A 10,061-nucleotide genomic window follows, 5' to 3' on the forward strand; every position below is an offset into this window, starting at 1 on the left:
CAGACGACATCGTCACAACATCCTCCACGATGCAGACGACGGCAACAATTTGCGATAAACATCTCAGCGGCATGCAAATCCCTTTTAGGAATTGCACAGGAGAGCACTCCAACTAAAGAGCTGCGAATAGTGGAGGGCGGTGGGTGTGAGTGTGGGAAGACTAGGACGAGGGGCGTGGCAGTGCAGCAAAAGGACCTCGTTGTCTGCCAAGAATTAACCATCAAGGATGCCGGAAAGTCGCGCTCAATGCAATCCTATAGCAAGATAAAAATCGCGTCAGATTGGTAATTTGTGAAATCAAGCTGATCACTTTAATGGCAGTAGCAACAACGTTCAGTCCATACATCAAAGCAATATTTGAAATAGAATAGATTTTTGAATTTGTCACCTTTTAAAATGGCATCCAATGGGCAATCCGGATAGGTAAAAGGCGGCAAATGCTAGAGGGTCAGTTTTTTTTTCTGTAGAAATTAACCCATAGACGACGAACTATGAACGGTAATACATGCGAGCCACTTTACGCATACTTTCATTGCTTATTTGGGGCTTCTTCCTCATCCAGGTGGGCTTCTTATACCGCCTTGATTTCCAAACTCCTTTATGACGCGAAGTTAGTGTGTCTTATGGCGAAAATATGCATATACGTCGCACATGTTGATTTTCTTCTCGCACTCGCATGGTGGGATGACGTCGAGCAGTTCCTTTTTGCACTCCGAGAAGCTGGGATACTTGGTGCGTCGCTTCTTGCAGCAGGATGGAATCCGACCAGCGTCGCAGGAGGGCGGTATCCGGCCCTGGCGGCATCCTGGCGATGGGATCTTGCAGCAGGGCCACTTTCCGATACGCGGCACCTCTATCAGTATGTCGGGCTTCTTCTTCTCGTCATCACAGGGCTGGGGATCCCAGCGGCACTCGACATCGGAGACCCTCGGACACTCGAACTTACGCCGCGGTCTATTCGGATAGCACTTCCTGGCCTTGACAGCCGCCTTGGGTATCATATAGCACTCGCACCAGGTGCGCTGATACTTGCGCGTGGCCTTGTCACTCGGCGTATAGTGATCCAGGTCCGATGGCATCTCCGCCTCCGCACATGGGTCGTCCAAGCACTCTTGCTTGGGCAATGGCATCACCGGCGGATGGCACTTCTTGTCATTGCGACTGGCCGCCTTGTAGCACATTTCATCTAGCTTTCTGAGCTCCTTCAGATGCTCCAAGCGCCGGCGACGCAGGTTCATCTTCTTCACAGTGTCGTACGTCCGCTTGATGGTCAGCGATCCCAATTTGTGCTGCATCAACAGCGATCGGTGGACGGTCTGCAACACCCCCATCCTAACTGAATTTAACTGGAATTTTGAACGGAAACCAAAACGGAAGCCTGGATTTTTGGAGGCAAAGGTGTTGGACGTGTTTACCACTTGAACAACTGTGTACGAATGATTCAAAAGCAAACTGAAAGTGGCTAGAACAGTTGACGTCTCGTCTCAAGGCCTACTTGCCGAAATATTCCATATTCAGCATCCCATGATCTAAAGTATATAGTATAAATATAATCAATGAAAAAGAGAAAGAGAAAAGAAGAGTCGTGTAAAAGAGAGTCGTGTATCTCTAATATCAGATACCTGTTACTCGATATTGTTCAGTGAAGTCAGTGAAGCACCTGTATTCGAGTGCACTTGGGCGCCACCTAACGGCGGTTACATTGATGTACCTTTTGACCTCCAACGAACCCCAGTAAACTAAATACAATCGCTTTAAAGTGATCAAAGGGCAACATTTATTTCACCAAAAATTTCGTATCTTTTGTTAGCACTAGTAATTTATCTGCCTATAGTTGAAGCACCATGAGTGGGTTCCCTAATCCAAAGTCCAACTCCTTTAACATGAGCCGCGCGGCTTCAGCGGTTCACAGGGAAGACGACGGTCCAGGAGAGCGTGTCGGTAGACGAGACAGGTGGGTGGCACCTCCAGGCAGCGGCACTCTATGGGTCTGGAGGTGTTCAGCTCCTCGTGCTGGCACTCCGAGAAGCTGGGATACTGGCAGGCGCGACGGCGGCATCTGGTGTGCCTACGCACCAGCTTACAATTGATTTCAGCCGTGGCCGTTGGACACTCGCAGAGCTTGAGCTTGGGACAGGGGCCGACCTTGGCCTCCTGTTTGCAGGGCATGGGATTGACGGTGAAACAGTTGGTCTTCTTGGGAGCGGCAGCGCACTTGTTGCGTATCACGCGGTAGGTGCGCTCAGGTGCAACTTTGCGGCAGCAGCGCTTCTGTTTCCGGAAGAAGCACTCCACCCAGTACTGGTCGAACTTGCGGTCCAGGGATTTGCTGGGCTTGTAGTACTTGTCATCCAAACGCTCGGCCAAATCACAGGGATCCAGGCACTCGGGCTCCGGCTTGTAGGGTATGTCGCATCGACCCCACACACCCAGATACTTGGGATGCAGCTCGGACAGCTCCTTGTCCGTCTTGCAGGGATTCAGTTGCCTGTAGAATTTGGGCTTTTGGACAAGGGGCGGCTTGCATTCCGGCTTTTTGGCGTTCTGGGAGACAAACTTCTCGCACTTCCGCTCCTCCTTTTGCTTCTTCGCGCACTTATCATTGCCGCCATCCGAGTGAGAGTGTCGTCGTCCTGGGGGCAACCCAACACCCTTGGGTGGAGTCTGCTCGCACTTCCTGCTTTTCTTGTTGGCGCACCTGTCGTCGGAGTGAGCGAAACGTCGCTCGATCTGTGACAAAGCCTGAAACTGGGACTTAACTAGTGCCTTCGCTTCATTAAAGAGCTGCGGGCGAAATACGGCGGAACTTTTGGCCAGAAACATAACTGAACGGAGGGTTTGGATTGGGATTGGAACCGGTGCTGTGGCAGGTTGAGAGACACGAAATTTAGGTCTGTACAGGCGAAGCTTCTATTTTGATCTGACCAACACCAAGGGGCTCACCCAATAGTTGGACGGAAACCTAATCCACGGCCGCCCTGATGGGCTTCATTTCATTTACATTTCAACAACAACTTCTTCTCTATGGATAGCCCAGATTCAAGTGAGTAAGTAAGAGTATTTCACGAATGCTGTCGTGAATTGAGCCCTTTCCGGGCCACGGACCAAATGGATTTTCCTTGTTTGTTCTGGAGTTAATTGCGAATGGATTCGTTGCCAGCGAATTGCAATGTCCAGCTGCCTTGATTTCCAGGCAAATAACAATAAAGAAAAAATAGACAACGCAACCTTCACTTTACGAATTTTTGTCCCAGCTTGTTTGCAAGTTAAATGCAAACAGTGCGCAGCCAGCCAAACGACAAAGCCCAAACAAAAACAAAAAAAAAAAAACAGAAAAATATACATACAAAACTGCCCCCATTCGAAAAAAACAAGAGAAGTCCACTAGAATAAGTATACGCCGCGTTGGTCGCCGCTCGCTGTTCTCGGGGCAGTTTTCGCTTTTACGCCGCTATTTTCATTGGAGTCACTGCCGTCCGAGAGTGGCCATGCATGAGGGCCCCCATAAAATTGGGTCAATTGCTGTTAACAATTTGGCAGCGCAATCTTTTGCCCGTTTCGATTTCAAGGCGCTCAGGGGAAAAAAGAAAAAAAAAACGAAAATCGAAAAATCGGAAAACACAACGTGGGCCGTAAAAAACGAGCACGTACGAGCGAACCTTTTCGAAAAGAACAATTTCCGCATAGAGTTGTTGGCCAGGAAAAATAGACGCTGCAATCGACACTCCCCCGCGGGAAAACAGGAAAAATTCACGGAGGGAGCCGCAGCTCAAGTGGCTGGTCGAAAAGTTTGCTGGCCTTTACGCTAATTAATTAGTGCATTCTGTTTGTAATTCATTTCGCGAGAGCTGGGTTGGCTTAGTTAAAGTTTCCATAAAGCATTGCCCGACTTCCTTCAATTTAATAGCTCAACATCACTTTCCATTTAATCAACTGGGGAAACAGTCGACCCCAATACTTCATCTCTTGTTGCCTTTGAGTGACTGCCAATGAAGTTACTGCCCCCAAAGCTGAGATGCACTTTGGCCCGCTCCACTGCAGTCTGCAGTCTCTCTGTGCAAAACTCAGACGACTAAGGAATGATTTCATTTACTTACAATCAATGAAATTGCACTGATGCAATTTTGTTTCGGCCCCAAAATAAACAGGCAAGCGGGTGGAACGGTGCTGGGATCGGTTTGTGGCAGTAGGTATTCGCCAGGCGAAAGGAGTTGGCGATGTCGATGGCTTAAAAGTAACAGTTGCAGTGTGGCAAAAGTGGAGCGGGAGCAACTGGGGGTCACCAACCAGCAACTACCAACTCTGTCTGTCACGCTCGCCTGGCAGCTATGGCAGCCATGGCAGCATTTGGTAGCCAGGAGCAGCTAATGTCTGGCGACAGTTCCCGAATCCCACGAATCCCAAGAATCCCCATGAATCCCCTTCTTGTTGCTGGCGTTTCTCATATTGCAGCCAGACACGTAGCCAGCCACGTAGCCAGCCACTGTGCATTGGGTTCGGGTCGAGACGCAGAGAGATTTGTGAAAGATGTCAGGAACACTCTGCGACAGAGTCGAAAAATGAGTAGGAATCGTAGGAGGAGGTGAGTGAGTCGGTTCGCCCACCCAAGAGCTCACCCCGAGCGAATCCCTCTGTGTTTCAGCTATCCCAGCAGCCAAGATGAGCACAAGACCGCCGCTGCACAGCCAAGTGAAAGCAGCTTGAGATCTCAATCTCTGTCCAGGCTGGAGTTCTCGGTTCAGTCCTCATCCATCTATCAGTATGACACGCGGAATACGCGGAACACGCGACCACAAATGGTCAGTGTGGCCGTCGGCACAGATCAGACGGATATCCTGAATGAAAGCACTTCATTCTTGTCCCCCAGCCAGTCGCAGTGGAGTGAAGTAGACTTGTCTTCGTTCTACGAAAGTTTTAATCCTACTTTTCCTTCCAAGCTTCCTTTTAGAAGATTTCCCCATATCCTTGTGGCGGCCCCAAAAGAACCTGAGACTTCGGAAAGCAAGCCAGCTACATCACATCAGAGTCCAATTGAGCCCATATCCGAGGTGCCGTTCGTGGAACCAAAAGTTGGGGAAAACAACAGAGTTAGCACCGCTAGAAAGCCGTCGGAGCATCGCTTGTCACGTCTGCCCAGTCTTCGACCATCTTCCGCTGCAAACAGGGATAATGATGATGAATCTTTCATGAGCACAGATGACGTGTCTCCGATCCAGAACTTCACTAGCTATACGGAAGAATATGATAGGGAAGAACCACTCATTACCAAAACGGAAAAATTTTATAAAAAAAGTAAGTACTCCTAGTGATGCCTGCCTAAGCTTGGAAGATTTTATTTATGTTTTTCTGCAAAAATCGGCAGCAATTGGAAGAGGATTTAAGCCACTTTCAGCCACCTTTTTGAAGTTGAGGAACCTTTCTTTTCACTAACAGTGTAGCCTTCTTACAGGAGCTCCCTTGAATCCAAAATACGATTCCGAGGATTCATATGTTATTGCCAGGGAAAACTTTCAAAAGGATACGGCTCTCTCGTTTAATATTACTACAGTACAATTGACCGACTCGCCGAAATCTTTCAACGAATACGACGCGGAAAATCAGATGCGCAGGCAATCGTGGGACACAGAAAGTAGAATGACGAGGGAGTCCTTTGAACTGAACCGTGGTGGAAAACGACTGGGCTCCGGTATGGTTTTTGTAAGTGAGTGTGCCATTCACTAATGCTAATGGTGGTCAATTGAGAAACGAATGACTCGTGTCATTCACAGATCTACATGGTGATACCACCGGACGGCGGATTTGGCTGGGTCATCATGGTGCTGTCCTTTCTCGCCCAGCTAATAATCGATGGTCTTATATTTACCATCGGAGTCTTGTTGCCATCCATTGCCAAGGATCTGGGTGTGACCTCATCGTCGGTTACATTTGTGGCCAGTGTCCAGATCGGTTGCTACTTCACTAGCGGAGCCTTCTCTGCCATTCTGATAAATCGTTTTGGATTCCGCAAAGTAGCCATCGCTGGGGTCCTGTGTTCCGCATCCACCATACTGGTCTCCAGCTGGAGCGTGAGCTTGGCCATGCTGATCTTCTTTTACAGCGTTCTTGGTAGGTGGTTGCTAGATGGTGGTGTCTCTGATATCCGATGAATAATAACACCAGCCTGCGCAGGTGGCATTACTTTGAGTATGATCTGGGCGAGTTCGCAGCTGATCGTGGGCTACTACTTTGAGCGGTATCGTCCGATGGCCAATGGGTTTTCCTGCAGCGGTGGCGGAGCGGGTATAGTCCTCTTCACGTTCCTCAACAGCTGGCTGGTCCCGATCATCGGATGGAGGAACATGCTGCGCACGCAGGCGGGCCTGATAATGCTGATCCTGCTGATGGTGGTCGCCTACGTGGAGGTGGCACCCACGCAGGTGGGCTTGTACCATTTCCCCGATAACTTGGAGAGCAGTTCGGATGAGTATTACGGCAACTTCTACGTGCAAGACTATCTACGTCTATCCACGCAGACCGCTGGAAGCCGGAGTGTGCTAAGTGAATATGAGCCACCACCTAAGAAGCACGGGTGCGCCAAGTTCTGCCCCTGCTGCACGAACTGTTGTGGAAAGCGGCGGAAGAAGCCCCAAAATGAGGATGAACACAATCTGCTCATCCGGCCGGCGCCCTTGGAGCGGGAGGATCTCTTCTATACGGGTCCCGCCGACTACGACAAGCCGCACAGCAAGGAGAACCTCGAGGGCAAGGAATTCCACCTCATGGGATCGGATAAGAACGTAAGTGTTCTACTATATGTTGTATAAATGTTCCTAAACTTGAACTTAACACTACCAACTGAAACTCAGACCCAGCAAGTGAACTATGGCATCAAGAACATTAATGTGGATGGTGAAGGCGATGGCACTTCCAGGGAGCATAGACGCACCCATAGTGTACGTAGATGGTCTGCAGAACAACCGAAAAAGAAAACTTCCTGTAGGAATAGCCGGTTTATGCTCACTCTGCTCAAACTATTCGACTACCATCTGCTGAAACAGTTCGAGTTCCAGATTCTGGTGGCCTCCGCCCTTCTGTTCCCGATGGGCTTTAATATACCCTTTGTTTACTCCTCTGCACGAACCACGATTCCCGTCGAATATGCCCGTATGATCGGTCCCATTATCGGTATTAGTAACCTTGTGATGAGGAACATCCTTGGCATCCTCGCCTACAAAAGGCGCACTTGGACCCTTAATCTTTGTGGCAGCGGTCTGGTTTTCGGTGGATTTTCCGTTTTAATAAGCGCCTTCTACGGACAGAACTTGATTTGGTTCCAGTTTCTCTACGGCATGTCCTATGCTGTAGCGCCAGGTGTGTACATTTACTTACCTTACATCTTGATTAAGCCTTCCGCAATATTACTTTTTTTTATGTCCTTATCACAGCTGTTTTTTCCACACTGAGAGGTCTTATATACGTGAAGTACCTGGGACTTTCGAAGCTGACCAACGCCTTTGGGATTACCTCTTTGGCCATGGGAATGGGCGCTTTTATTGGGACTACGATTGCTGGCAAAATGGTGGGCCTTACGGGAAACTATACAGCTGCCTTCTGCTTTGCGGGTTTATGCCTCATAAGCTCTGGAATTCTGAAGCTCCTGCTGCCCTGTCTTATCAAATTTCGCAACAGGAAGGCCCACTGAGGAATCGGATGGCTGGATTCGCAATATTTATTGGTTGTCCAGCGTGGAACCTGGGATTTATCTTACAATATAGCTTAGGCTCTTCTAGTTTTCGCATTTGATACGTAAACAAGTATTATTGACTTTTTTACTGGTCATGTTTTGGTTAAGTCCTTGTTCCAAATTTTGAATAAATGATTTTATAATACACATTTTGTAGTTGGGAAATTCATTTGCAGAATTTCCATTTCTTAGCATTTAGTTATTGGCTGACAAACGGCTGCACCTATACCTTTCCCTTTAAAAAAGATTGAACATACTAATGATTTCTTTGGAATACAATTTTAATTCGGGTTTGTTCTTTTTGGGGTTGACTTTTATTGCAATCCATTTTAAGTTATTAGTTAGCTTAATTTACATCTAATATTAGCTTAGTTGCTGAACAACACACTTTGGCTCCACGCTTATAGGTTCAAGTGTGTTGTGTTTGGTTTTTCATTTGGTTTTGTTTCCATTTTTCCTTGTTTGGGTATGCAAATTTTCACGCTTCTTGTTTACTTTGATTTGCTTTCTAAACTTTGTACGTCTACTGTTCAATGTTTTTTTTTTGTTTAATTTTTTATATTTTATGATGATTTTTTTTTACATATTATTTAGAGCTAAAGCAACGAAAAAAAAAATGAAATTAATGTGAACACATAAACATAAGAATGTTTGAATCGACATCCGCAGGACGAATGACTCCAATCCTCTGTGTCCTGTGTCTAAATCCTTCATGTGTTTTTAATATTGTCAGTAGTCTTCCCCATCGTCGCCTCTAATTTAATCCATTTTTAATTGAAGTCTCTGCCGTCTGCTTTAAAATCAATGTCATTTGATAATGTAAAGTTAAATTAAAATCTCCTTGCGGGATGATTCACACTCCTAACTCCTTGCCTTGCTGGTCTTTCTTGTTCACACAGAAAAAGCAATTCTTACGCCTTAAATTAAAATTATATTTATATCGCCTGTGCCTCCTCTTCCTCCTCCTCCTAGTGGCTCGTTCATGTGTCGGAATCGGACCTGAAATCGAACCGAACATATATATTTTATTTGTACATACTTGCGGGGTGAGTCAGTGAAAAGTAAAAAATATGTCACTAATCTATTTATGTAAAAACGATAGACTTCCCTTTACGATAAGGCATAATGTGCATACATTTTTCAATAAAACAACAAATACACTTTGCTTAAATGTGCAATTCAAAATGATTTTCAATTCATATAAATTCAATTCATTTAATGAACTGAAATTGGTTTCAGTGCAAGACTAATTTGATTGACTTTTCCGAAGCGGGGCATACTCACCAATTAAAGTAGCTCTGCGACCCGTGGCAGTTGCGCTCGGTGCCGCACCACTTGGACTGCTGGAGCGCCGGGCACTGTCGTCCGCCCCTCTTGCCGTGCTTTATGACCTTGCGGTAGCGATGCATCTCGCCGACGCCGCAGCTTTTGCTGCAGGCCGTCCACTCGGACCAGTGGCTCACGCGGCAATCACGACGACGCTGCGCGGAGCTCCGCCTGCGGGAGGCAGCACCACCAACAGCACCACCGGCCTTGCCACCACCACCAGCCGCGAATGGTGTCGGCTTGGAAGCATTCGAATCGCTGGCATCTGCGGCACGCCGATAGCTGCTGGCGATGCTCTGCAGGATCGCATGTTTGTCGTTTTTCGGCACCACACTGACCACCTGACCAGGTGCCGGCTGGAGGCTGTTGTTGCTGCTGTAGCTGCAAGAGCAAAACGTAAAAGGGGCTCATTGAGTTTGCTTGGTACACTTTGAAATAATAAGACGGGCTGTTATCAAATTATACACATTATACTTATTATACTATACAGAGAGTTTCTCAATTAACGTTGTATTTTTTAATCTCTAAATTGCTAAACTTCACGCAGCGTTTGTAAGCTTTAACTCAGCTGTATATATTCCACCCTCATGATTTGCTGTACTAGAGTAGCTTAACTTGCCGACGCTAAGAGACTGGCACATTACACATACGACCCGTGTGCCTCCATCTCTTACATTTCCAAAGGTGTGCGCGCTGGCTGCTCACGTTTGTTATTTCAGCACATCAACTGTGGAAAATTTCAATTTAAATTTGCCTTTTGCCAGCCAGCTATCCAGCCAGCCAGCCTTCGTGCCGTGTTGCTCTGGCTGACAGACACAGGGCCCAAAGAGTCCAAAAAGCCCGGAACGCGAAATCGGAGACTCCTATGCCATGGAACCCATGAGGTTTTTCCCTTTTTCGGGCTTTTTTTTTTTTTTTGTTTTCTGGAGGACCCACGCGCGAACCACAATCCCCCGAAGTTCCCATTTTGCAGACGACGTTTGGCTGTGGCGCTGCCTGGCTTCCTTCCTTC

The 10,061-nt window shown here is 47.4% G+C and overlaps 4 protein-coding genes across 9 annotated transcripts in view; 1 reads left to right on the plus strand and 3 right to left on the minus strand.

Moving 5' to 3' along the window:
* Window positions 1–281: 281 nt before the first annotated feature.
* LOC6530424 lies at window positions 282–1,447 on the minus strand. Its single transcript, XM_002091304.3, has one exon. It carries the CDS (start codon window positions 1,329–1,331, stop codon window positions 612–614), a length of 720 nt encoding a protein of 239 aa, XP_002091340.1. The 5' UTR covers window positions 1,332–1,447; the 3' UTR covers window positions 282–611.
* A 306-nt stretch (window positions 1,448–1,753) lies between these two features.
* LOC6530425 lies at window positions 1,754–2,930 on the minus strand. The gene has a single exon (XM_002091305.4). The coding sequence runs from the start codon at window positions 2,821–2,823 to the stop codon at window positions 1,879–1,881; it is 945 nt and encodes a 314-aa protein (XP_002091341.1). The 5' UTR covers window positions 2,824–2,930; the 3' UTR covers window positions 1,754–1,878.
* Window positions 2,931–4,476: 1,546 nt separating this feature from the next.
* On the plus strand, window positions 4,477–8,261 carry LOC6530426. 6 transcript variants are annotated; one of them, XM_015197184.2, is made up of 8 exons: window positions 4,478–4,582; window positions 4,643–4,886; window positions 4,938–5,292; window positions 5,450–5,697; window positions 5,769–6,105; window positions 6,160–6,776; window positions 6,846–7,350; window positions 7,425–8,261. In XM_015197184.2, the coding sequence occupies exons 1-8, from the start codon at window positions 4,560–4,562 to the stop codon at window positions 7,679–7,681; spliced, it is 2,586 nt and encodes an 861-aa protein (XP_015052670.1). In that variant the 5' UTR covers window positions 4,478–4,559; the 3' UTR covers window positions 7,682–8,261. The 6 variants fall into 6 exon arrangements, with proteins under 6 accessions (XP_039227929.1, XP_015052670.1, XP_039227927.1 ...); XM_039371993.1 differs by having other exon boundaries at window positions 4,643–5,292; XM_002091306.3 differs by having other exon boundaries at window positions 4,643–5,292; window positions 6,169–6,776.
* Window positions 8,019–10,061, minus strand: part of LOC6530427 — a 42,438-nt gene continuing 40,395 nt past the window's right edge. The window contains exons 5-6 of the mRNA XM_002091307.4: window positions 9,008–9,430; window positions 8,019–8,722 (exon numbers count right to left, since the gene is read on the minus strand). Coding sequence (XP_002091343.1) covers window positions 8,704–8,722; window positions 9,008–9,430 — 442 coding nt within the window. The 3' untranslated portion in view covers window positions 8,019–8,703. The remainder of the gene's footprint in view (window positions 8,723–9,007; window positions 9,431–10,061) is intronic.

This window comes from Drosophila yakuba, chromosome 2R (genome assembly GCF_016746365.2).
Source record: "Drosophila yakuba strain Tai18E2 chromosome 2R, Prin_Dyak_Tai18E2_2.1, whole genome shotgun sequence".
NCBI classification, from domain to species: domain Eukaryota; kingdom Metazoa; phylum Arthropoda; class Insecta; order Diptera; family Drosophilidae; genus Drosophila; species Drosophila yakuba.